The sequence below is a fragment of the Centroberyx affinis genome, unplaced genomic scaffold (genome assembly GCF_046629955.1).
Source record: "Centroberyx affinis isolate AG114_WGS23_722 - 3 ecotype Tasmania unplaced genomic scaffold, CSIRO-AGI_Caff_v1 ptg000598l_1, whole genome shotgun sequence".
Taxonomy (NCBI): Eukaryota; Metazoa; Chordata; class Actinopteri; order Beryciformes; family Berycidae; genus Centroberyx; species Centroberyx affinis.
The window spans coordinates 152,501-180,188 of record NW_027279235.1 but is presented as its reverse complement, the minus strand read 5'-3'; the positions used below and the strand labels follow the sequence as shown (position 1 = coordinate 180,188).

General features: G+C 42.5%; 1 protein-coding gene across 1 annotated transcript in view; it reads right to left on the bottom strand.

The window, feature by feature from the left end:
• Positions 1 to 1,310: 1,310 nt before the first annotated feature.
• LOC139643411 (potassium voltage-gated channel subfamily KQT member 2-like) overlaps positions 1,311 to 27,688 on the bottom strand; it is a 61,562-nt gene continuing 35,184 nt past the window's right edge. Inside the window, 6 exon segments of the mRNA XM_071518549.1 lie at positions 1,311 to 1,986; positions 3,701 to 3,876; positions 4,821 to 4,941; positions 6,380 to 6,511; positions 10,014 to 10,122; positions 13,282 to 13,329. Of these exon segments, the coding sequence (XP_071374650.1) occupies positions 1,311 to 1,986; positions 3,701 to 3,876; positions 4,821 to 4,941; positions 6,380 to 6,511; positions 10,014 to 10,122; positions 13,282 to 13,329 (1,262 nt within the window).

Below are 27,688 nucleotides of genomic sequence, written 5' to 3'. Positions count from 1 at the left end.
CCAGCCAGCCAGCCAGGCATCTGGTCTAACAGGAAGTGGGCTGGTCTAACAGGAAGTGGGCTGGTCTAATTTTTTGGGTTAAATGGAGGAACAACTAAATGTCAAAATGTCGGCTGCTGGCTCGTTACATCGTCTCCATGGAAACAACTAAAGGACGTGCGTAATGGAAATATGTCAAATAAAACATTCATACAAAATAAATAAAATAAGAAAAGTATATATTAACAATAAAAAATGAGCGCATAAATAAATGTATGTATAGATTAATACATCACTGAATAAATAAGTAGCTTTCATCACTCAGCAGCTCCGGTACGTACGGACATGTTGGATATACAGCAACAACAGCAGTGAGATAAATAGAATAATAACATTTATGTACAATCTGTCCAGAGCTGCCAACCATCACTCCATCCATGATGAACTGGTTTCAACTGGTTTCAGCTGGTTTCAGCTGGTTTCAGCTGGTTTCAACTGGTTTCGACTGGTTTCAGCTGATTTCAACTGATTTAAGCTGGTTTCAACTGGTTTCAATTGCAAACCAGCAGGCTAACCCTTGTTAGCATTTCTCAATGAAACCAATGGATCAGCTTTCTGCTTCCACTGGTTTCAATGGGGAATGCTGCTAGCTGACATGTCGTCAGTTCACTGGTCAGTTTTTCACCACAAAGTGATGAGTGTCTGGTGAAGAATAATAATAAAATCCCCAAAGTCCAATTAATATTCAATGATATTATGGCAAGCAGCTCTGGACTGGAGCGTCTAGAGAAGACAACAACAACAACAAGTGTCTGTAGTGTCTGTCAGTGTGTGTGTGTGTGTGTGTGTGTGTTGTCTATGTCTGTTGTGTGTTGTGCCTGCACTGCGCTGTGTGAAGCATTCACCTCTGTCTGGTTAAATGTGACTGCTATGTGAGGTTAAGCTGATCATAAAGGTTGTAATGTTTCTTTTAAGACAACAATGATTCTAACATGGAAACAATCACAAATTGGTGAGCCAACCAATCGTGTGTGAGAATGCCCCACAAGTTAACCAATCAGTGACAGTGAGAACAAACATTTGCTTTACAGGTTAAAACATTCACAGGAAGAAAATGTGACTCCAGTAAAAACACTCAGTCTGTCACAATCCCATAATCTTTCACTCGGAGCTCATGCCTTCTATTGGTCAACTGTCTGTCAAGCTGGTGTTTTAATTCTTTATCTGATGCTCCGTCCCTTTGCTAATATTTCGTCCCTTTAACTCACATTTTATTTCTTTAGGTGTTTGTCCAGTTCTCCAGGTGTTTCCAGTCTGGCTCCTGTCTGGTTCTACTTGGTGCTGGTCCAGGCCCGGTCAGAATGCGGCGAGGGAGCGCAGAGCTCCGAGTCGGAGTCCGACTCCCCCTCGGCGATGTAGGGCCGGACGGTGGCGCAGCGGGAGGTGCCTCCTCCTCGGTGGTCTCCTCCTCCTCGGTGGTCTCCTCCTCCTCGGTGGTCTCCTCCCAGGTTGGAGGAGGAGTAGAAGCCGTTGTTGAGGAAGTCCAGGTTCTCCCTGGACTGAGAGATGGAAAAGCCGCTGAAGGAGCGCTCCAGCTCCTCATGGTCCACGGATGGGATGGAAATGGAAGTATCGCTGTCCGGCTTCACCTCCTCCCCTCCTCCTCCTCCTCCTCCTCCTCCTCCTGTTCCGTTAGCTCTCTCTCCTCCTCTCTCTCCTCCTCTCTCTCCGGTGCTGTGGCGGTGAGATCTGCCCCCACTGTGTCTCTCTCCAGCAGGAGGTGGTGGGAGTCGAACCAGTGACCCGTCGCCCACTGGACTCGGAGTGTTGCCGTGGCTACGTTGGGGAGGGGGTGGGGCTTGCTGGTGGAGCTGGGAGCTGATTGGCTGCCAGGAGGTGGAGGGAGGGCAGGAGGGGGGGTCGTAGTTCCTGTGTCCGGTTGAGCTGGTGGACCTGATCATCTTAGTGATGGACCGACTCTTCTCCACATGGTCACCAGGACATGCCCTGCAGGACACGTCAAACACATGTCAACAACACGCCAACAACACATCAACAACATGTCAACAACATGTCAACAACACATCAACATCACATCAACAACATGTCAACAACATGTCAACAACACATCAACATCACATCAACAACACGTCAACAACACGCCAACAACACATCAACACGGCAACAACACATCAACAACATGCCAACAACATGTCAACAACACACCAACAACACAACAACACGTCAACAACACGCCAACAACACAACAACATGTCAACAACACACCAACAACACAACAACAACACGTCAACAACACGCCAACAACACAACATGTCAACAACACACCAACAACACATCAACAACATGTCAACAACACGCCAACAACACATCAACAACACGCCAAAAACATGTCAACAACACGCCAAAATCACATCAACAACATGTCAACAACACACCAAAATCACATCAACAACACGTCAACAACATGCCAACATATGAATGATGGCTCATGCATGTAACCAGTTCACAGGCTGGACTAGAGGAACCATCCCAGTGCCTCAGCCCAGTGTTCACAGAATCCCACTGCAGACTGGGGCAGATAAGAATCAGCAGCTGACTGGAGAGACAGTCCACCATCTGGAGCTTCAGGCTGACTGCCACTTTAACAATGAGATCCCTAGTTGACTCTGACATCAGTGGTGGAGCTTGGTAGGGAGCTGCTGCACCAGGAGTGGACAGGTAGTCATCCTCAGGTGAGGACTGGGAGGACTGGAAGCTCCTACAGAGCGAGTGGTGTATCACACTTATCTCAGATACCATCATGCAATCTCCTACAGAGTGGAATAAGGCGCAATTTACTATAAGATACCAAGTGTAAGTGATACACCCCTGTATATGAGCTAGATATTAGTGTTGTAGTCAAGACCATCTCAGTCAAGACCAAAACAAGACCAAGACTTTTTATGGTCAAGACCAAGACAAGACCGAGACTGAAAGAGTACGAGACCAAGATCAAGATCGAGACTGCTCGCAATTTACAATTGTAAATGTAACACCAGGCAAAATCGGCACACAGCCGAGTTTTTCTTTTACACTATTCAGGAACTCCTTATTGTTAGGAAATCCAAACCGGATTACCACAGAGGACGCAGACATTGCTGGCTGCTATGGATGTGCTGTACATCGGCCAAATCAACAGCATTCATTCACCTATAAGCTGATGAGAATGGCCAGTTGGATTCAAAACATGGGAAATCCCTGAGCTAAGTCCATTCTGGAATGAGGTACATCAAGCCCTATAAGAGGTCTTTCATCTTGACATCCCACAAAATCCAAGAGAGGCCCCACTAGGACTGATACCAGAAGGTTTACAATTACAGATCCAGCTCACAGTAGTTATCAGCTGGCTAAAACCTGTCACTCCCACATATCATTTATAGAAACAAAGAGTTTGGGACATCTATGAGATGGAACCCCCCCCAGCTCCTCTCTTCACCAGAACATTTGACCTCCAGTCTGATGAGACTACAAAGTCGATCATCAACCTTTGGCCCAAGCTGCTGGACCCACGTTGACTGTCTTCGTTTGTGGTAGATAATCACAACACACAACCACAATTATATCTACTATATCTAGACCGGCTCCAACCGGAGGACCTTGGAATGCACTGGCTTTATATCAGAGTTATAAACAGTGAATGTTTCATCATAGTGGGACTGACTGGAGGATCTTGGAGATGGACTGGCTCTTCTCCAGATGGTCTACAGGACTATGGTAGGGCGGGGCCGGGTCAGGCTCCTTGGAACCAAAGTAGGCGTCTGTCTCGGCCTGAGGGATTCCCATTCGCTGGATGTAAATGTTTACCAGGAAGTCTAACTTCCTCTCCATGGACAAGACCTGGGGACACGAGCAGACAGACAGGTGGTGATGGGGTGAGACTGGCCAGACAGAGTAAAGAACATACTTATTTAACATAATACAAATTTCAAATTGAAAATGAGGCTGCGTGGAGAAAACCAGCAGCATGAGTCGTGACTCATGTTGCAACTGATAAAAAATGATCATTGAAGTAATGATTATTCAAGCATGAAAATTAAACAGATGACAGGTAAAAAACATTTTAACAAATATTACATGATTCAATGTTGATCATTGTTTTGATGCTGTTTTCCTGTTTGGAATGAATAAGTCAGTCAGTGTGAGAATGGTCCTGATGCTAACAGGTACAGACTGCTGTTCTTCTTGTGGTTCTACCAGAAATATAAAGTTTGGCAAATTAAATCATATTGACCAACACTGTGAGCGCTGTATATTACTGTTCCAGGTGTTTAGGTGTTTGCTGCTAACCAATCCGGGAACCCATCGTCTATCGGTCTGATGACGATTAGACTCTGGGGGCGATGGCCAATATTTCGGGGTTTCCGGTGCAGCCAGCGGACATCCGGGCCAAGACTTCCTCTTCCATGTGCCGGTCATTGTTTACAGTCCGATTAGCAACTTGAGACGCGAGAATGGTGTCGGAGTTGAGAGACGACGTCTCATATGCAGATATCTGTTTATAGAGATTAGCCGAAATGCCATCTGGACCTAAAATGGCTACAAAAAGTATCAATGTTTGTGTTTTGTGTGGAGAAACGTTCGACTCTCGTGTCTCAAGTTGCTAATCGGACTGTAAACAATGACCGGCGCACGGAAGAGGAAGTCTTGGCCCGGATGTCTGCTGGCTACACCGGAAACCCCGAAATATTGGCCGTCGCCCCCAGAGTCTAATCGTCATCAGACCGATAGACGATGGGTTCAGAGATTGGCTGCTAACAGTTAGACTGGTTGCTAACGGTTACCTGCTTCTCCACCTTCCCCAGCCGTCCCATCATGCTCGGGTCCTCAGGAAGCTCCTCACTGGCTGCTTTGGGACGGTCCTTGTCTGCGATTGGTGTTCCCCTGCCGACAATCTGGTCCACTCTGCCAGTCAACAGACAGAATAGTTCAAACTCCGAGCTCCAGGATAGTGAAGACAGTTTAAACCCAAGACACTCCGGGTTTCAAGCAGAGAGAGCTGACTGGACAAAACATCAACCCGCTGTGACTGTAAAACTCTAAAACAATCCAGAACTGACTGTAAAACCCTAAAACAATCCAGAACTGACTATAAAACCCTAAAACAATCCAGAACTGACTGGACAAAACCCTAAATCAATCCAGAACTGACTATAAAACTAAAACAATCCAGAACTGACTATAAAACTAAAGCAATCCAGAACTGACTATAAAACCCTAAAACAATCCAGAACTGACAGGACAAAACCCTAAAACAATCCAGAACTGACTATAAAACTAAAACAATCCAGAACTGACTATAAAACTAAAGCAATCCAGAACTGACTATAAAACCCTAAAACAATCCAGAACTGACTGTAAAACCCTAAAACAATCCAGAACTGACTATAAAACTAAAGCAATCCAGAACTGACTGTAAAACCCTAAAACAATCCAGAACTGACTATAAAACCCTAAAACAATCCAGAACTGACTATAAAACTAAAACAATCCAGAACTGACTGTAAAACCCTAAAACAATCCAGAACTGACTATAAAACTAAAACAATCCAGAACTGACTGTAAAACCCTAATACAATCCAGAACTGATTGTAAAACCCTAAAACAATCCAGAACTGACTATAAAACTAAAACAATCCAGAACTGACTATAAAACTAAAACAATCCAGAACTGACTATAAAACCCTAAAACAATCCAGAACTGACTATAAAACCCTAAAACAATCCAGAACTGACTATAAAACCCTAAAACAATCCAGAACTGACTATAAAACCCTAAAACAATCCAGAACTGACTATAAAACTAAAGCAATCCAGAACTGACTATAAAACCCTAAAACAATCCAGAACTGACTATAAAACTAAAACAATCCAGAACTGACTGTAAAACCCTAAAACAATCCAGAACTGACTATAAAACTAAAACAATCCAGAACTGACTATAAAACCCTAAAACAATCCAGAACTGACTATAAAACTAAAACAATCCAGAACTGACTGTAAAACCCTAAAACAATCCAGAACTGACTATAAAACCCTAAAACAATCCAGAACTGACTATAAAACTAAAACAATCCAGAACTGACTGTAAAACCCTAAAACAATCCAGAACTGACTATAAAACTAAAACAATCCAGAACTGACTATAAAACCCTAAAACAATCCAGAACTGACTATAAAACTAAAACAATCCAGAACTGACTATAAAACTAAAACAATCCAGAACTCCATTATTTAGGCCGTGAGTTTATCTTCACTGAAGCTAAAAGCGACATTAGGGGTCAGGGGTCGGGGGTTAGGGGTCAGGGGTCGGGGGTCGGGGGTCAGGGGTCAGGGGTCTTGCCTGGACTGGAGGTTCTTGATGCGGGCGAGCATGTCCAGGTGTCCAGCTGAATACTGCTCTATCACGTCCATCACATCATACGGACGGAGACTCTCCTTAAACTTCCTCTTAGACACCATGAACCGCATGATACTGGGCGAGAGACAGAGAGAGAGAGACAGAGAGAGAGAGAGGGGGAGAGAGAGAGAGAGAGAGACAGACAGAGAGACAGAGATAGAGAGAGGGAGAGAGAGACAGAGAGAGACAGAGAGAGAGACAGACAGAGAGACAGAGATAGAGACAGAGATAGAGAGAGGGAGAGACAGAGAGAGAGACAGAGAGAGAGAGAGAGAGAGAGAGAGAGAGAGAGACAGACAGAAAGAGACAGAGATAGAGAGAGGGAGAGTGAGAGAGACAGACAGAAAGAGACAGAGATAGAGAGAGGGAGAGTGAGAGACAGAGAGAGAGAGAGAGAGAGACAGACAGACAGAGAGACAGAGAGATACAGAGAGAGAGAGACAGAGATAGAGACAGAGAGAGAGACAGAGATAGAGACAGACAGAGAGACAGAGAGATACAGAGAGAGAGAGACAGAGATAGAGAGAGACAGAGAGAGAGACAGAGATAGAGACAGAGAGAGACAGACAGAGAGACAGAGAGAGAGAGAGAGAGAGAGAGACAGACAGACAGAAAGAGACAGAGATAGAGAGAGGGAGAGTGAGAGACAGAGAGAGAGAGAGAGAGAGAGAGAGAGAGAGAGAGAGAGAGAGAGAGAGAGAGAGAGAGACAGAAAGAGAAAGGAAGAATAACAGACAGAGGGACAAAGATATGAGTGAAAACAGGAAGGTGAGATATATCTCTCTGGGTGGATCTGGGCTGCTAGCAGAATAAGGTGACTCTGATGTCACTTCCTGTTCCTGTCTGATAGTTCCAGTTAGTCTACAGTTTCTTCTTTACAGTCAACATGTTGTTTCATGTCAGCTCAGTTAGCTCGCTGTTAACATCTCTAACATCATTAACAGATCCACTAGCTTGGCTAACAGATCCACTAGCTTGGCTAACAGATCCACCAGCTCGGCTAACAGATCCACTAGCTTGGCTAACAGATCCACCAGCTCGGCTAACAGATGCATTAGCATTGCTAACAGATCCATTAGCATTGCTGTCACATGAAGGGAGTTGGAAGCTAACTTTGGTCTGTGGCTTTTCGGTCTCACGAAGGTGGCTCACTTTATGGCAGGTTGGTCACCATGGTAACTGAGGGTGCAGAGCAGCTTCGGTTCAAGCTGTTCAGGATCCAAACTTATTAAGCCTGCCTCCTAACCCTAACATCACCACTCCACGACAGGATCCTGTGGAGGTTTTTAAATAACCTTCAAACCTCTGCATTCAAATGAATGAGATATAAAAAGAACTGTACTGGGGAAACTATTGAATTCATAGATAAGGGCAACACCTTTGTTTTCCAAGATGATTAATTTAAATTAGATTATTATATTATATTAGATTAGAGATAATGAATGTCCATTAAATTGTCCACTCGGTCTATTAAAGAGGGCTTCTATCTAATAGCTGATATCGTACATTAGTTAACTATGGTTATCAATAATCAATGAAATTTACTGTCGTATATTAAGTGCTGAAATTCTTTCATATGATTCCCAGAGTGATTGGTCCAATATATTGATCCCATATTCCATCACTGCAGCTCTGGGGAACATGAGGCGAAAATCTTTTCACAGCCTGAATGAGATGACACAATACTGGATCAATACTGGATCAATGGAAAGTATGAATACTGTGTCTTAATGACAAGCAGTGATGAGATATTTATTTACACATTTACACTATCTGCAGTTTTCCTCCAGTAATCCCCTGCAGCCTCGACAGCAGCAGAATTACTTTAATTTTTTTTATACAATATTTATTCGTTACAGTTTGTTCTTCCTGAAGGATGAAATGAAACACGAATATTAGTGATCCATTTCTTTTCCATACTTCCCACTTTAACAGTCTGCTCAACATGTTGAAATTATTGGCAGCATATGTTAACATAATCCCACAGTTATTCATAGTCTATTGCTTTTATTTTTTGATTATTTCCTAATATTTTTATTGCTTATTTATTATTCTAGTTGTATGCTTATTCTATTTCCTTTTCCCGCTGAATCATGTTGCTTTTGTTGCGGTAATGACCTAATTTCCCCACAGAGATCAGTACTTTCATCTTATGTCATATTAAATCTTCTGGATCTGTCCATGTCGCATGTGATTGGCTATTTGTGACAAACCACGCCCCTTACATGTGAGCGCGCTCATAACTGATTGGAAAGCTGATAACCAGCTTGGTGAGACTCAGCCGGACTGACATGGTCAGCGATCACAGAGAAACTCTGACCTTGTTAAACTGGTGGAAGTTCTCTATATTGAGGGTTAGTACTACTAATAATTAGTACTACTACTAATTAGTACTACTAATAACCCTGGTACCTATAGAGCAGTAGTTCTCTATAGTAAAAATCTACAGCAGTGGTTCTCAATCAGGTCCTCAGGACTGCAGGCAAATCCGATTTGTTTCTCAAATCTGATCTTTAGTTCTGACTGTCCACACTGTCATTTGCAAGTTGAGCAGGTGGGATTTGTGTGTTCAGGCAGCATTGGTTGCCGTGGTAACGACGTCGGCACGTGTACGTACGGTAACTGACGGCACGTTTTTCAGATACGGAACCAAAACAAAAAGCTGCATCTTAACCTCCAGAACTCAGCAGACAAACTCCCCGGCGGAGGAGCTGCTGTTCACTTTGTTTTAGTTTCTGTCGCACTGTGAGTGACGGAAGGACAGTTTGAAAGTTTTGAGTGGCTAGAGACGCATCTGTAGAAATCTGAATCGTTTCAAACCACATACAGATGTGTCTTAAATCTGATTTGCAAAAATCAGTTTCCATGTGTTTTTTTGCTGTTCAGATTTGATAAAATCAATCTTATTCCAATCTGGATCTGACAAAAATCATATTTGGGCTGACAATCTGGAGGGAGTCTTCAGAGTCCTGCTGCTTTTCATTCCAGACAAATTTCCCCTAGGGGATCAATAAAGTTAATAAAAATTAATCTTGATCTTAATCTTAATCAGACTTGTTTATACCTGGACCACAGGTGAAGGCAATTAACTGCAATTAACTAGCTGGTTGGACAGAAAACCAGCAGGACTCTAAACCTGAGGACCTGACTGAGAACCACTGCTCTATAGGATGGATAATAATAATAATAATAATAATAATAATAATAATAATAATAATAATAATAATAATGATAATGTGTCCTGAGGTTGCCATGGAGACCAGTGTAACTGGTAACATAATATCCAAACTGAACTTAAATAAAAACATCAGCATGACGTAAATAAACAAACAAACAGATGAAATGACTCTCTGTCTAACTAGAGGTCAAACTAACTGGTCTTACCCAACAGCTGATGGTGACCTTTAACCCCTGGGGTGAGCATAAATAAATAAAACACAAAAAATAATGTGAATAAAAATCTGAATGAATTCAATACAGAATAACAAACAAGCAAATAAATGACAGCTAAATAAAGGGATGAATAAATGAGCAGATTAACTGATTAAAAATAAAATGATTTCTGAAAGAATCTTACCAGATGGCTCTGATGGTGACCTTTAACCCCGGGGTCAGATCCTGAGGGACGAACTCACAGTGGCAGCTCTTATTGTCGTCCGCCATGTCTTCTCCTGGCAGGCTGGCTTCTGGAAGAACAACAGACACATCACACTGCCTGCCTGTCTGTCTGCCTGCCTACCTGCCTGTCTGTCTCTCTCTCTGTCTGTCTGTCTGTCTGTCTGTCTGTCTGTCTCTCTATCTGTCTGTCTGTCTGTCTAACTGCATTAGAAACATACATGGGTGGAGCAGTGTTCTGCCAGTCCAAAGCTGCTGTTTCTGATATTGAGGAGGCGTTTCCATGACGACAGCCCAACAACATCCAGATCCTTCATCATCTCAGGAGGATCTGGTCCAGCTGGTTCCTTCTAACCTCAGTGACCTCTGACCTCTGAGCAGACTCAGAGCCTTCAGAGTCTCCAGCTCCAGACAGTCTGTCAGGTTCAGGAGTTCTGACAAAGTTCTGCTGAAAACAGTCTGATGTTCTGCTGAGAACAGCCTGATGTTCTGCTGAGAACAGCCTGATGTTCTGCTGAAAACAGCCTGATGTTCTGCTGAGAACAGTCTGATGTTCTGCTGAGAACAGCCTGATGTTCTGCTGAAAACAGCCTGATGTTCTGCTGAGAACAGTCTGATGTTCTGCTGAGAACAGCCTGATGTTCTGCTGAAAACAGTCTGATGTTCTGCTGAGAACAGTCTGATGTTCTGCTGAGAACAGCCTGATGTTCTGCTGAGAACAGCCTGATGTTCTGCTGAAAACAGTCTGATGTTCTGCTGAGAACAGTCTGATGTTCTGCTGAAAACAGCCTGATGTTCTGCTGAGAACAGTCTGATGTTCTGCCTTCTCCTGCAGCCTTTCTCATTTTCCATCTCTGTTGAAGGACGAGAACTTCATACCAACCAGCCAGCAGACCTCCTTCAGCTGGACAGCCTCCCTCCCTGCTGGAGTCCTCCAGTCCTCCAGTCCTCCAGTCCCCCAGTCCTCTAGTCCTCCCCCAGTCCTCTAGTCTTCCAGTCCCCTAGTCCTCCAGTCCTCTAGTCCTCCTCCAGTCCCCCAGTCCTCTAGTCCTCTAACCCTAACCTCACCCTCCATGTTCCAACCTCCTCTGGATGCAGGAGAAGCTCAGATCTGAGAGATGAAAGCTGTCTGAACCGAGTCTTGTTCTGAGTTAAACCCTCACTGTTTGGGTTTACCAGATCTGTCCAGCAGCGGTTTAGACTGAAATGTTAAATGTCTTTTTTTTCTCTTGTAATCGTTGCCATTGTTATTGTTGAGATATTAAAGCATTAAACTCATGGTTTTACAATGATCTATCAATAATTCAGTGAGGAACACTCTCATCATTAAGATAAAACCATAATTGCACAAATGGTACAGTTGTATTTGGTGGTACAGGCTCTGCTGCTTTCATGAATCCAAGCAGCATGCTGAAGATTCAGTGGGGAGCGAGTAGGAGCCAGTAGGAGGCAAGCAGAACAGCAGTATTTTCTTGATCCAGGACATTATCGACCAGGAACTGAAATTTTGTTCCAGACACTCGGGGAGGCAAAATTATGACTGTACACTGTATTTGATGGCAGGTTTGGATAGAGGTGGTACTGGTGCTGTCACCAAGCTCTCCAAGCTTCTGACTTCTATATCCGGGATTTTTTTTAGCATCCAAAATACGGTTTTCTGCCTCCAAAGATTCTTCATAGGGCTCAAAGCAAGACATCTTGGGCATAAGGCAGTAGGTATGGCAACACGAAAGACTTCTCATCACAAGCAAATACTGATCCATGTAGAAATATTTTGAGTGATAACAACAACAGAGAAAGCAGCACAACCAGTCAGCAGCAGCATGTATCAGGACTTGTGGTGGGTAGGAAACACAGGGATGAATGAGGAGTATTTTAAATGGACTGCCTGGTCAAATGTGATTGGTGGTTGTTTGGGTCAACTGATAATCAGATGATCCGAACAACCACAACTGTAGGTAGGACCAGCTGTGTGGACCTGCTACAACCTGCGCTTAGTCCAATCCAGAATAGGACTAGCTCTAACTTCCTCTTATTACAATCCAGACTAGGATTTGCTCTAACCTGCCCTTAATCCAATCCAGACTGGGATTTGCTCTAATTTGCTTTTAGTCCAATCCAGACTAGGACTAGCTCTAATCTGCCATTAATACAATCCAGACTAGGACTAGCTCTAATCTGCACATAGTCCAGTCCAGACTAAGACTAGTTCTAACTTGCTCTTAGTCCAATCCAGACTGGGACTTGCTTTAACTTGCTCTTGGTCCAATCCAGACTAGGACATTCTGTGCAAGTTCAAGTTCATTTATTTATACAGCCCTTCATCACAAGCATGTCTCTTTACAGAGAATGAGCCTAACTCGATCTAACTGATCAACAATCAGTCATAGAGGAGTGATGTAAAACAAACACAAGGAGGCAAAACTAAGCACAAGACACACTATAGCAAGGTTTAGCAAGACATAGCAGGCCTACCTAACCTACCTGGCTCCACCAGCCCTCACAGCATGCAGGGGAAAATTCCCAAGAAAACTTTATTAAGAAAACAATGGAAGAAACCTTGGTCGGGCCGAGTCAAAGAGGGATGGCTGTGCGTGCAATAAGTGCCGGGACAAACAGTGGAATGGACAGTAAGTTAACATGGACAGTGACAATGACACAAGAAAACAGATGAGGCAAAGAGAAGCATGATGGGGCAGAGAGATGGGGCCATGGGTGCCACAAATGTCCACAGTAATTAGGGCAGCACCGGCGTCCGCAGCCAGGTAGAAACACAGCTGCTCTTTGTCCTTATTCCAATTACCTCTATGACTAACTAACTTGCTCTTAGTCCAATCCAGACTAGGATTTGCTCTAACTTGGTACTCTTGGGAAGCTCCACAGTGAACACAGGATTATACGTCCTGTATGACTTCACAGTGATAATACAGTGATGTCACAGTCCTTCACAGTAGACAGATGACAGCAGTTCCAGGAAACTACAACTAAATGGGTGGAACACGGCACAAACACTGTAAGGCTATGGACTCCTCCTAAAAACAGTAAATGAAAAGAAAGACTGACAGCAACATAGAAACCATCTCCATGGAAACCGGCACAGTAGCACAGTGTTTAGTAGATTAGTAGTACTAGATTCAGAAGAGCTGGTAGCAGCAGTACTTACTACAGTAGTAGTAGTTGTGTGAGTGTGTGTGTGTGTGTGTGTGTGTGTGCGCGCGCACCAGGCTGACCTGGGGAGCTCTTCTGTCTGAACTCTTCATCCTGCATCTCTATCAGCACTAGGAGCCACAGGAGCAAACAGAGGAGGAGAAGGTAGGGAGGAGGAGAGAAGGAAAGGAGGAAAGAAGGAAAGGAAAGGAAAGGGAAGGAGAGGAGAAGAGACAAGAGTGTGAGGGTTGGAGAAAATCTTCCTCAGATTATTTAGCAAGATTCGTCCCACCCCTTCCCCCAGTCTAGCAGCCACTCTGGCCAGCCAGTAGCCACAGTAGGTTCAGACAGACTGAGTGGCTGGTTTAGAATGAGCAGGCTTAGCAGCCGCAGTATTTGGCTAGTGGTCATGCCAAACTAATAGCCAAGGTTGGAGTCATTAGAGGTCAGGCAGCTTCTGTCCTGCCCCCCCCCCGCCAATGCCACTTCCATGCCCCCGAAATTTTCAGCATTTTTTAAATTTTAATAATATATTTGCTCTTTAAATTAATTTGCAAAGTCACATTGATTCTGTGGATCCACATTAAATATCTAGAAAATGTATAAAGAAAAGTCAGTTAAATTCAGTTAGAGTCAGTCAGAGATAGATGTTATGATGTTAACATCTAGATGTCTAGATGTTAACATAATGCAATGCACATAATTTCTTATTTGCAGTGAATCTGTATATTGTATTGTACTGTATTTTGTCTATCTAGCATTGCTGGCGTGTGGTGCATGCTTCCTATTTCTTGAGGAAATGACATGTGCATTCATATTCAAGAAGACTTTATTGTCCATTGTTGCAAGCAACATGGAAATGTTTCTTTGGCTTGTTTTAGGCTCATCAAACACAAAACAGAGACAGCAATCAAAAACAAAGTTAAAAACAAATGTAGAATAACTAATACAAATAACAGCAAACATGTAAAATAAAATAAACATGAAACATGGTAAGGTGCTGTGTGCAGTCTAGAAAAGTGTTGAGTTAAAAAGGTTAAAAACATATCTCTGTATTGCCATATATACTGCTGGTACTGATGTGGCAGCACAGCAGCAAGTGTTTACTTATTTATTTTTCTGGAAAACATTAGGCTAGGTAAGGACCTTACAAAATTGTAGCCCATATTGTCCACTGCACCACCCAGAGGTTTTCAAATGTCAGTCCTTGAATTTGGTGCCGGGGATGGACATGACTCTCTAGGAAAGAGCTAGAAGTCCACGCAGGAAAACAGAGTTCTTGCTAACGTTGCTTGGCAAAAATGTTAAAGGATAACGGTGGTGTTTTTTAATGCATTTCTTACCATCAACAAATCCTATGAAAATAACAAAATCAACAATGCGTTTGCTCTACTCCTGTTACTTTCCCACTTCCCATGTACCGTTTTTAGCCTTCAACCCGGAAGTCATTGGCTCCAATTGTAGGCTAAAAACCTTTAAATACAGCTCACAAAGACATAGTTTTTACATTTTAAAAATCGCTAACTGTTACCATGAAAAGTCAGGCTGTTGTAGTTTTTACCAAATCAAATTCAAATGGGAACAAATTCTTCATTACGTCGGGGGACTATTTTCTGTGCTACTCTCTTGGCCTCCCTTCGCACTCACCATGTGCTATCAATATATCACTGTCATCCACGGCAACCGCAAAAAACGCATCAGTCATAAAAGACAGCGCAATCCCGAGAACCACTACTCTCTCAAGAAAGCCTCAGCTACCTCCTCCGCTTTTTCCTTTGGCTTATGGAATTGTCAGTCCGCTGTAAATAAAACAGAATTTATCCAAGCACTTGCAAACCTATCCGACATTCAGGTCCTAGCCCTGACCGAAACCTGGATCTGTCCAGAGAACACAGCCACACCAGCTGCGCTTTCAGCTGACTCCACTTTCTCCCACACACCCCGTTCCGTTGGGCTGGAGGTGGCACAGGGGCCCTTATTTCCAAAGACTGGAAATTCACTAAACTTTCTCCTCTAAGCAATAACTCATCCTTTGAATACCATGCAATCATGGTTACCGCTCCTGTCAAACTATTTGTGGTCTTCATATATCGCCCACCAGGGCTACTGGGGAACTTTGTTGTTGAACTGGACATGCTACTCTCAGCTATTCCTGAAGATGGCACCCCACTGATTGTCATGGGGGACATGAATCTCTATCTTGACAAACCCCAAGCGGCTGACTTCCTTACACTACTGTCCTCATTTGACCTCAAACTGGTCTCCACCGCTCCCACACACAAAGCGGGCAATACACTCGATTTGATTTTGACTCGAAACTGTTCCACGGCAAATCTGACTGTCACTCCCCTACATCTGTCAGACCACTTCTTTGTTCAATTCATGGTTTCCTTGCCGGAACATCCTCACATTCTGCCGCAAATGGTCTCCTTCAGACGGAACCTCTGGTCCCTCACACCGGCCCGGCTCTCCGATGAGGTCACGGCTACCATGCCCCCTCATAAAGAGTTCTCCTCACTCCATGTCAATGAGGCTACAGACACAGTCTGCTCCTCACTAGCCGTCTCTCTAGACAATCTCTGCCCACTCTCATCTAAACCTGCTCGTAAAACCCCCACTAGCCCATGGCTCACCGGTGTCATCAAAGAGCAATGGGCGGGGCTCAGAGCAGCTGAGAGAAAATGGCGCAAATCCAGTGATCCCACCGACCTCACTGACTATCAAACTCTCTTGTCGGCATTCTCCTCCCATCTAAAAAATGCCAAGACCACTTACTATCAGGAGAAAATCAGCAGCGCCAAGGACGCTCGCAAATTATTTTCAGCTTTTAACTCACTCCTCAAACCCCCACCACCTCCACCCTCAAGTTTGCTCACGGCTGACCTCTTTGCATCCTTCTTTACTGATAAGGTTTCTACCATCAGTAATCAGTTTTCTGAGCCTGACCAACTCAGTCTGCTGCCACCAGCTAACAGGACCTCACTCCTGTCCTTTTCCCATCTCACTGAGGAGCAAGTCTCCAAACTACTACTTGACTCTCGTCCCACTACCTGTCCGTTGGACCCCATACCCTCCAACCTCCTGCAGGCCATCTCTCCCACACTTATCCCTGCAGTCACGCACATCATCAACTCCTCACTCTCAGCGGGTGTGTTCCCCACTGCTTTTAAGCAAGCCCGGGTTACCCCGCTACTAAAGAAACCTACACTCAACCCATCTCAGGTTGATAATTACAGGCCGGTTTCACTACTCACCTTTCTTTACAAAACACTTGAGCCGGCGGTCTTTAATCAAGTCTCTGAATTCCTTTCTGAGAACCGCCTGTATGATCCCAACCAGTCTGGCTTCAAACGCGGACACTCTACCGAGACTGCGCTCTTGTCTGTAGTAGAAACACTGCGATCAGCTAGAGCTGCCGGTCAGTCCTCTGTCCTACTGCTACTTGACCTATCGGCCGCCTTTGACACGGTGAACTACCAAATCCTCCTCTCCACACTCGCTGAGCTCGGCTTCTCAGGATCTACCCTCTGCTGGTTTGAGTCCTACCTCTCAGGGAGATCCTTCAGAGTGTCTTGGAGAGGGGAAGTGTCTAAATCCCACTACTTGTCCACAGGGGAACCTCAAGGGTCAGTGCTTGGACCCCTTCTCTTTTCATTATACACCACCTCATTGGGTGCAGTGATCCGCTCACATGGCTTCTCTTATCATTCATATGCTGACGATACCCAGCTCCTCCTGTCGTTCCCGCCAGACGACCCCACGCCTCGCCGACATCTCGGCTTGGATGAAGGAACGCCACCTTCAGCTTAACTTGTCAAAGACTGAGCTCCTTGTCATCCCAGCCAGTCCCTCTATACAACAACAAATCAGTATCCAGCTCGAATCAACTGAGCTCATTCCCACAAAGTCTGCCAGAAACTTGGGTGTCATGATTGACGACCAGCTAACCTTCAAGGAGCATGTGACTTCTGTTGCTCGGTCATGCCGATTTGCTCTATACAATATCAGGAAGATCAGACCCTACCTGTCTGAGCATGCAGCACAACTCCTGGTACAGGCTCTTGTAATATCACGCCTTGACTACTGCAACTCCTTACTGGCAGGGCTCCCGGCCTGTACTTTCAAACCTCTGCAGATGATCCAGAACGCGGCGGCGCGTCTGGTCTTCAACCAGCCCAAAAGAGCACATGTCACTCCGCTATTCATCTCCCTCCACTGGCTCCCAGTTGCTGCCCGCATCAAGTTCAAGTCCTTGATGCTCGCCTACAAAACAATAACCAAAACGGCTCCGACCTACCTGAACTCCCTCATTCAGGTCTACGCTCCCTCCCGCTCACTACGCTCTGCCATGGAGTGGCGCCTGGTGCTGCCACCACAGCAAGGCCCTAAGTCTCTAGCCAGACTCTTCTCTTCTGTGGTTCCCCAGTGGTGGAACGAGTTGCCAAACTCCATTCGATCCGCAGAATCACTCTCTATCCTTAAGAAAAGGCTAAAGACCCAGCTCTTTAGCGAATACCTCCTTTCATAAAAAAAAAAAAAAAAAAATTTGATGCACTCTATGCATTACCTCATAGCACTGCCTTGTAGCACCTATGTCCTGTTGGACCAGAACTTAGCTTGTTGCACTGTCTCGTAGCACCTTTGTCCTGTTGGACCAGAACTTAGCTCTATAGCACTTACTCTCGTTGTTCTCTCCTATCTAGAAACTTGCTTGTGTTGTATGCAAATCTCATGTGTAAGTCGCTTTGGATAAAAGCGTCTGCCAAATGTCAAATTGTAATTGTAATTGTAATTGCTACGGAACTACTTTCCTGAGATGGAAAACGTGTTTACAGCTGGCTTATTAAGTTGTTTGAGGAAAAAGTCGGCCGGCCCGGTGCATGGTGATGATGAAATATGCTGCAGAGCAGCAGCATGGCTCTGTGACGGGTTATTAGCAAAACAAATTCAGCACTAATTTTGTTATTTTCATAGGATTTGTTGACGGTAAGAAATGCATTAAAAAGCACCAGCCTGATCCTTTAAGTTCCTGGAAGTAACAACTGAATCAATGACGGCTTCCAGCAGCTCCCAACCCCTCAATGTCCCAACTCTTTTGGGTCGATGGCTGTGGGTTGGAAAACAGATCCACCATAGGACCTCTAATGGATGGATGGAGAGCCTGATCTGTCCCACACTGGAGAACCTGAAGCCTGATCAGTGAATCAGGTTTTGACACCAGTAACAGAACTGGAGATAGACTGAACTGGTTAGAACCAATCAAAACCAGCAGGAAGATTAAACCAAAATAAGCACACAGTATCACAAAATGACAGAAAGCTGGAATAGAATAGAAAATAGAAAAATATGGACCAATCCGATACACCTGCAGCAGAAGCCAACAGACGATAGAGTATCAACAGCTGGGATGAAACCACAATACAACACAATAAACATAAGGATAACTAAATAGTACTGCTACTACTACTACAATATCTGATACTATTACTGCTGCTACTATCACTACTAGTGTTAATACTAATACTTCTAATAAGGCACATTGAAGCAGGCTGTCACTACAATGGAATATGTAGAAAATACAGATCTAGAATGTGTAGAAATCACAGGCAAAATGAAATGATATGAAAACAGAATAAATAGAAACAGCAGTTATTAACAATGTCACCATGGAAACAAAGGCAAACACCATGACAGAAACAGCAGCAGCCAGCTGACACATTGGCCACACAGCACACCAACACTATACGGTCACCATGGCAACACCTGGACTGGACATGAAGTCAATCTAACCCTGCTACAACTACACTTAACCGGACTACAACGGGACTAACAATAACCACGACTACTACTGAACTAATCCTGACAACTAGTGGACTAGAAGAACCTTACCTGTGTCTACAACTAGACAAACTCTGACTTATACTTGAATAACTCACTACAGTAACCTTGACTACAACTACAATATGACAGGACTAACCCTGACTACACCGGGACTACAGTAACCTTGACTAGACCTGGACTACAGTAACCCTGACTACACCGGGACTACAGTAACCCTGACTAAACTTGGACTACAGTAACCCTGACTACACCTGGACTACAGTAACCCTGACTACACCTGGACTACAGTAACCCTGACTACACCGGGACTACAGTAACCCCAATCTCGGAACCCATCGTCTATCCGTCTGACAACAGAGTAGACTCTGGGAGCGACGGCCAATATTTTGGGGTTTCCGGTGTAGCCAGCGGACATCCGGGCCAAGACTTCCTCTTCCGTGCGCCGATCATTGTTTACAGTCCAATTAGCAACTTGAGACGTGAGAATGGAGTCGGAGTTGAGAGACGACGTCTCATATGCAGATATCTGTTAATAGAGATTAGCCGAAATGTCGTCTGGACCTAAAACACCTACACAAAGTATCGATGTTTGTGTTTTGTGTGGAGAAACGTTCGACTCGTCGCGTCTCAAGTTGCTAATTGGACTGTAAACAATGACCGGCGCACGGAAGAGGAAGTCTTGGCCCGGATGTCCGCTGGCTGCACCGGAAACCCCGAAATATTGGCTGTCGCTCCCAGAGTCTACTCTGTCGTCAGACGGATAGACGATGGGTTTCCGAGATTGCAGTAACCCTGACTAAACTTGGACTACAGTAACCCTGACTACATCTGGACTACAGTAACCCTGACTACACCTGGACTACAGTAACCCTGACTACAGCTGGACTACAGTAACCCTGACTACACCTGGACCACACTAACCCTGACTACACCTGGACTACAGTAACCCTGACTACACCTGGTCTACACTCACCCTGACTACACCTGGACTACATTCACCCTGGCTATTTGTAAAGTATAATTTCCCTTCTAGTAATGGCTTGGAATTAAAGCTTCAGATTTGCTTTTTAAATTCCAAAAGGTTACAGCCATCCGATGTTCTCAAAAGCCAAAATTTATTGAAAGAAAATAAACATTCTTACTTTTTATCTAGGCCTAACAAAGAATTAATTTATTGCATTCTAGTTTTACCACACCACACTGTTTGCTCTCTAGCGTAGAGCTGGCTAGTCACATGATGCTGCCAAATGGGAAATTGTAATTATATTATGGATTCACCCCACCCGCCGCCGCGTCTGCCGTCTCGTCCACCGCAGATCCTTTGTGTGAACGCAATAACTTGAACAGTTTTTATAAGAATCTTATAAAATTTGGTATGGACATTGATGACCCCTAGACGAAGAACTCTATTGATTTTGATGTGTTTATGATTATAATCGGCCTGATGGTGGCGCTATAATTAAAGGTCAAAAATAAAAAGTGGTAACACTTTATAATAACCATCATTAATAAATGGTAAATTGATAGTTAATTAAACTTTAGTTAATAGTTATTTTACTGTTAACAAACAATGAAATGATCATTAATAATGTTTACTAATTATTAGTAATGCTATAATTTATGTTATTTTATCATTCGTTTGTGTAATATAAAATCATTTGTTTATAAATTATATATTGTATCATAGCTGATAAGAGACAGTAAAAAGGGTAAAAAGCTATGATACAATATATAATTTATAAACAAATGATTTTATATTACACAAACGAATGATAAAATAACAAATTATAGCATTACTAATAATTAGTAAACATTATTAATGATCATTTAATTGTTTGTTAACAGTAAAATAACTATTAACTAAAGTTTAATTAACTATCAATTTACCATTTATTAATGATGGTTATTATAAAGTGTTACCTAAAAAGTTTGAAGGGCTGTATCTCCCACACCGTTTGTCTGATTTACATGAAACTTGGTACACATGTCCACCTAACCGTACTCTACAAATTTGCCATAAGGACCCTCAAGGTCCACCTGGAAAACTTTTGAGATATTTTTAATTATTTGAAAAACACATTTTTAACATCTTCTCCTACACCGTTTGACCAATTACCACCAAAATCGGTCAGTAGCATCTATTGTCCTATGCTCTTTCAATTTTGTTCATAGATTGTTGATATCTACTGTAGTTTTGAAGATATTAACTCTTAAAGTTGTGAAGGAGGCGTGGCCTATAAGCTAAATTGTTATAACTTTGTGACAGATTGTCATCATTAAACTTGGACAACATGTTCACATATAATGAATGGACATGTGTGCAAAGCCATTTAAATATTGACCAATAGGGGGTGCCAGAAAACTATCTCCTAATCCAATAGGAAAAATGGCACGAAAATTTGTTACACATGCTCTAGGACCATGTCCTAGTGAAAATCTGAAGATTGGTCATCGTTGTGTAAGTGGGCATGGCCTATGTCATTTTGTCTTATAACTCAAACAGTATTTCGCCAATCGTTATGGAACTTGGCAATCATGTTCCAACATTTATTTGGAACATGCACACCAATTTCCATAAAGATCCGACCAGATTTTGCCCAACAGCAGCATTTTGAGTGTACAGCTAAACACAGTAAAGCCAATACGAAGTTGGATACTGAACCTTTCAACTTGCTGTTACATTCTTCAGGATCAGACCTTGACAGCTTGGGGTCTGATGGCTCAACAGCCTGATCTGACAAAATTGACATTAATGCAAACTTCCACGTTTCAGCTCTGGCTGCTGTACTGGCATGAACCCAGCCATCGCCGCTAGCGGCTATATTTAATTAGTTAAATTTATTATTGAGAGTTAAAAAAATAGTTAAGGTACATACCCTTTATTATTGGGGAGACAATCCCTAGAGGATTATATCCATTCATTTTGGAGTGTTTAAGAGTAATAATAATAGAATTAGGGGCCGGGCAGCTCTGCTGCCGGTCCCTCTTGTATTTGCCAATGTTATTATTATTATTATTATTATTAGGTATTCACAGCGTAGCTGGGAATATTGTTTGTTTTTGGTCTGATTCTTATTATTAGGGGCTGGGCAGCTCTGCTCTTGTATTTGCCAATGTTATTATTATTATTCTGCTTCTTCTTCCTACAAGGAAATCTGCCTTCCCATGCATGAAAATAAACAAAACTTTGCACATAGGTCCATTGCAGTCAATGGAAATAGAGCATCTTTAAACATCAGTTTTTCACTCAATCTTTTTAAAAACTAAATTACAGACATCTCTATGTTGTCTAGATGAAGTATACAAAGTCTCAGAATTTTGTCTTGAATACTGAATATTTGACACTAGTTTGAAATCTGCTTGTAAATGCATGGACAGCTGTTATGATGCACCCTGGTGGTTGGCTAAGTCATAGTGTGAAGCCACCTCTAATTATCCCACTTCTCAGGTAGCTCAACATGATCACAACTTGCCATTGGTGGCAAAGGTTGTGAATTCGAACCTTGGGTGCTGCAAAATGAACATGCTTATGTCTACTTAGGCATTGTGCTGTGTGGATTAGAGACACATCATTTCAAAGATTTTTAATTTAAGAAGTTTTAAATAATTATTTCTCTTCCTATTTTTCATCTTCCTCCTCAAAATGCCCGGCCTGACTCACCGCTGCGCAGCAGCTATAATTAACTTTAGATTAGCCCAGAAGGAAAAAAAAAAAATTTGACAAAATAAAAATAGTTGGGACATACAACCAATATAATTGGGAAGATTAACCCTGGAGTCTTACTGTGTGATTATTGAATGGCTTTTTATTACATTTGACTTAATGGGGCCTTCGAGGATTGGGGAATTTCGGGGATATACCCTTGCTGTCGGCCCCTGACAGCATTCTAGTTAATGATTGCAAATGTTTCAACCTCTGTGTTGAAAAATCAGCTATTTTATCGTCAGATACATTTCCATGACACCTACGACAATAACCATAAGTCTTGCCAACTCCTGACCAATCACACAATCAGAACAGCTCTTACACTCGTTCCACTGTCACGCTCTCCTCAGCACAGATTCGACACAGCTAGCTCTGCGCTCCGCAACAGCTCGTAGTGTGCTAACATCCTGCACAGCTGTCTGAAAGACATTTCATCTTACCTGTTCATCTTATGTTCTCTCTTGATGAACCTGTAAAATTCTGTTACAATCCGGCACAAAAACATTTTTATCACAGAGAGTTGGCCGGTGGATCGAAAATGGTACCATGGAAATTGTAGTCTTTTACCGAGCTATGGCTTTTATCTACACAGTCTTGTACCTATGTTTTTTGTCATTATTCAAAATGCAAATCCAATTTAGTTATTCATTATTCTTGCATCGTAAATTCTTAGATTGATTGAATGAGTGGAACAATATGGAAACACCTATTTTGAAATCTGGGTTCCACAAACAGCCAAAACTCTTCTGGAACTATGATGACATTCCACATGACTAGCCAGCTCTATTACAATCAAGAAAAACACCTGATCCTGCTCTTAAAGGTCCATGACCTGCAGACTAATTCATTATTCAACATAATCAAATCAGAAAATATAGCAAATAAATATCCAAGCAATAAAATCCAAGTAATTTCTTTATTAATAATAATAATAATAATAATAATAATAATAATAACCTTTATTTGTATAGCACCTTTCATACACAACATGCAGCTCAAAGTGCTTTACATCAATAGAAGGAACATAAAAGACAGATAAAAAGATAAAATTCATATAAAAGAACGCAAAATGCATGCAAGCAAAATGCATTGCATTAAAAGAATCAAATAGAAAATAAAATAGAAAGATAAAAGAACACAATAATATAAACGATAATACAATAAACGATAATATTAATGAAAACTATAAATCACATACATATTTACTCGGAGGGGGGAATCCACAAAGAATGGATTACGGATGTTAATAAAACCATTAATTACCCATCAATTGCGAGCGTTATCTGTGCAGAGTTACCGTCCGATTCACTGAATAAATAATGCTGATCAAGAAATCGCACAGACTCGCCCACAGAATCAACCAAACCGCAGTCGACCCAGCTGCAACTAGCCGCACAACTATAAATGATCTCAAGCCTAAACATGGAAATACGAGAGAACGGAATGGAGAGTTGTTAGTAGTGACCATGGCAGGTATTGAATGCGATATTTGTGTGACAGGTTTAATGTCGTGTTTGATTGTCGTACTTGGCGATGCCTCCACTGCCACTGTCATCAGGAAGCATCGCATCCCTCCCACAGTTCAATTCCAGATTTCAGAAGGTCTTAATTGTGTTGGCATTAACTGAATGGGGCAATTAGAGGCTGTCTTTGTGAACTGCATGTATGATCAGCCTTATTTGCACTAAAAGGGGTGGTGTTTTCATCTGAAATATATGTAATATGTATAACTATGTATGTATAACTAAATATGCATGAACACCAAAGGCGCAGTGTGTCACTCTTTCCTTGGTGGCACATTCCATCCAATGTGCATGGTTTGTGAATCGGCCTTTTTCTCTCTCGTTTGCAAAGGTTTAATGTCACAATCCTTTAGTGGATTCCTCCTGCTGAGTGTTCACCTCAATAATCAAAATGATGTTTGGCTATATGATATGTTAGACTACAAAGGGACAAATCCTGACTCAGACTAGTCTAACCCAGAGTACTGAGCACTCTGTAAACTCACTTTGAAAAGTGCAACACAAATAGAGTTTATTATCATTATTATTATTATTATTCTTATTACTACTACTGGGAAGCTGCTGTCAGTATTTATTGTCCCAGCAAATGGAACGCCCTGCCTGATGATCCGAGAAACATTAGTTTCATGTAAAAACAAATAACAGCTTTTGATATAGATTAGTTGTGAACTACTGTACAATGTAATGTTTCCTGTTTGTTCCATGTTTCTTCTACAGTATATTGCATTTCTAACTTTCTTGCACACTTGTTTACTGTATATGTACTGTATGTGTGTATGTATGTATGAATGTATGTGTTTATATATGTACATACGTATATGTACATATGCTCTTGATTCTCCTTTTTGTAAAGCACATTGTGATGCACTCCGTATGAAATGTGCTACATAAATAAAGTTTCTGGACTAGACTAACCACAGCTGGGGTATGACAAGTTGTCCAATCAGTATCCAACACATATTGTACGGCCAAGCTTTGTTCAAACCTTTATTTTAAATTCTGGTCAAGATCCCAAGGTTTCCAAAGATGCCAAATGGAAATGTGTAAATGGAAATGTGCATAAAATGATGCAAAGACATCTAGTTTTTTTCCATTTGATGTAATGGTGCAGCCATAAAAAATGGAGCATGCTGTAGCTTCAATGAAGCTTTGAAACAAGCAACTGTGGCCCCATCTCTCCGCCACTTTGTTTCTTTGCCTTATTTGTTGTCTTTTGTCATTGTCATTGTCCATTCCACTGTTTGTCCTGGCACCTATTCCCCACTCAGCCGTCCCTCTGGGATTCGGACCACTCAAGGTTTCTAACATTTTTCTGCTCATAATGTTTTCTTGGAAGTTTTTCCTTGTATGCTTCAAGAGTCTGGTGCTGGTAGGTTAGGATCTGTAGAACAGGCAGGCTGTTATGTCTTGATAAAATCTGTTTTTGTGTGTCTTGCTCTTCCTGATGTTTGTTCTATATAATTCTGTTCTATGTTTGATTTTTGATCAGTTACATCTAGACTCATTTTCAGATCAGTCCTTTGAGACAGACTGTGATGATGCTGTAGAAATAAAGGAACTAAATCTTGAACTTGAGCAGATACAGAATATGCATGTGACATTGTCATACACTATGGAAAAACATTTTTTCTCACTTTGAAACTTCTTAAGGGAAATTTAAGGGGAAAATCAGAGTTCAAGGGGTTAAGGGTCAGACAGCAGTCTTAAACTGGGGACACATTAAAAGATTTTTCCAATCATAAAAGACAATCACTGCGTTTACATGGACTTGAGTATCCCGGTTATGAGGCTTATCCCGGTTTTGATCATATTTGGGATATGGCGTTTACATGGAACACAGAGAAATCTGGTTATTCATATCCCCGTATACATGATAAATACTAGTATCCCGGCTACTGATTACTAGGGCTGCCCCCGACCCGACGGCCCATTATTCCAAAACCCCAATAGTCCGAAAATGTCCCACTGGACCGAAAGCCCATTTGTCCGTTATCCCGAAAACAAACGGCCATTACTCTGAAAATACACACTCTCCCTGCAGTTAGAAAGATTCATGGCCTGCAATCAGTCAGCCCTGCTGCCTCCTAATGTTTCACACCCTCTTTCCCCCGGTTGATTGGGAGCATCTGTGTATATATACTGTATATGGCTGTCATAACTGACGTCCGGTAACTTACCAACTACACCACTCGACTGCTCAAAACATCAGACCATGTGCGTCCATGAAGAAAATGTGAGTAGCTTGTTCTTCTTAGGGGATTAAGCCCTCACTACCATCGTAATATCACTGCTGCATGGAACGCTGCAGAATTCCAACCAGGGAATAAGGATTGTTAGAGTAAATATCCGACCGCGAGGTCGACAGCCATCTTCCTCCTTTGCACCCGGAGAAGCACATGGCTAATTATTATGCAGATGACATCATTCTGTATAATAATTAGCCATGTGCTTCTGTTTCTTTGACAAACGATGGAAGATTTAGTGTGAACAATGGACAGATAAAGAAAGATAAATTTGCCTCAGTAGATTCATTTCATTGTAATTATTATTTGGAATATTTGTTTAAATTATAGTTAACCTAATTTGTCTGTCGGACCTCGCGGTCGGATATTCCTACTCTATCAATCCTTCTTTTTTTTTTTTTTTTTTTTTTCTGCGACTAACTGACCAATGAAAACTTGGTCGAACATTCTTCTCATTGACTAAGGTTTGGTCAACTATTAGGGGGCAGCCCTACTGATTACTGACGGTGACCAAGCATCTCGTCCATAATTTTGTAAAATTTGAAAGTTGCTGGATCAGAGCCACTTCTTTTGTTTTGATGTTTGACCACATAGTAATGTTTCTTTAGTATTTTCCACCGTGACCTGACTTGCTCCACTGTACGTAAGTCTGTATACTACAGACTTGAATAGGTCAGCATTTCGATGCTTTTTCCCATCTAAACTGCCAAGTATATTTAATTCTTTCATCACCGCAAGACAAAACTCCACTTCCTCATCGCTCCAGAAGTGAGACGCTCTCGTTGCCGCCATTGTTTGTGTTTTTCTGTTACGTCTCTTGGCTGAAGCCGCGCCTGTGCAGGTTGTCGGCAGCAGTCAGAAACCGGGATAAGATGTTTACATGCAACAGGATCCCGGTTTCTTTCGGAGTACTCCAGCTAGCATAATCGGGTTTCTCAAAACTGGGATAAGGGCTTATCCAGGTTTCTGAAATCGGGATATGATGTTTACATGCGCAAACACAAAAATGGGATACTTCAAAAGCCCGATCATAACCGGGATACTCAAGTGTAAACCCATGTAAATGCAGTCAACGAAACGACTGAGCAGCACACATTTAACAACTGAAATTTGCAGATTTCCAGTCTCTTGTGATGCACACACAAACGACGGCTGTCTTTGAGGAGCACACATCAAA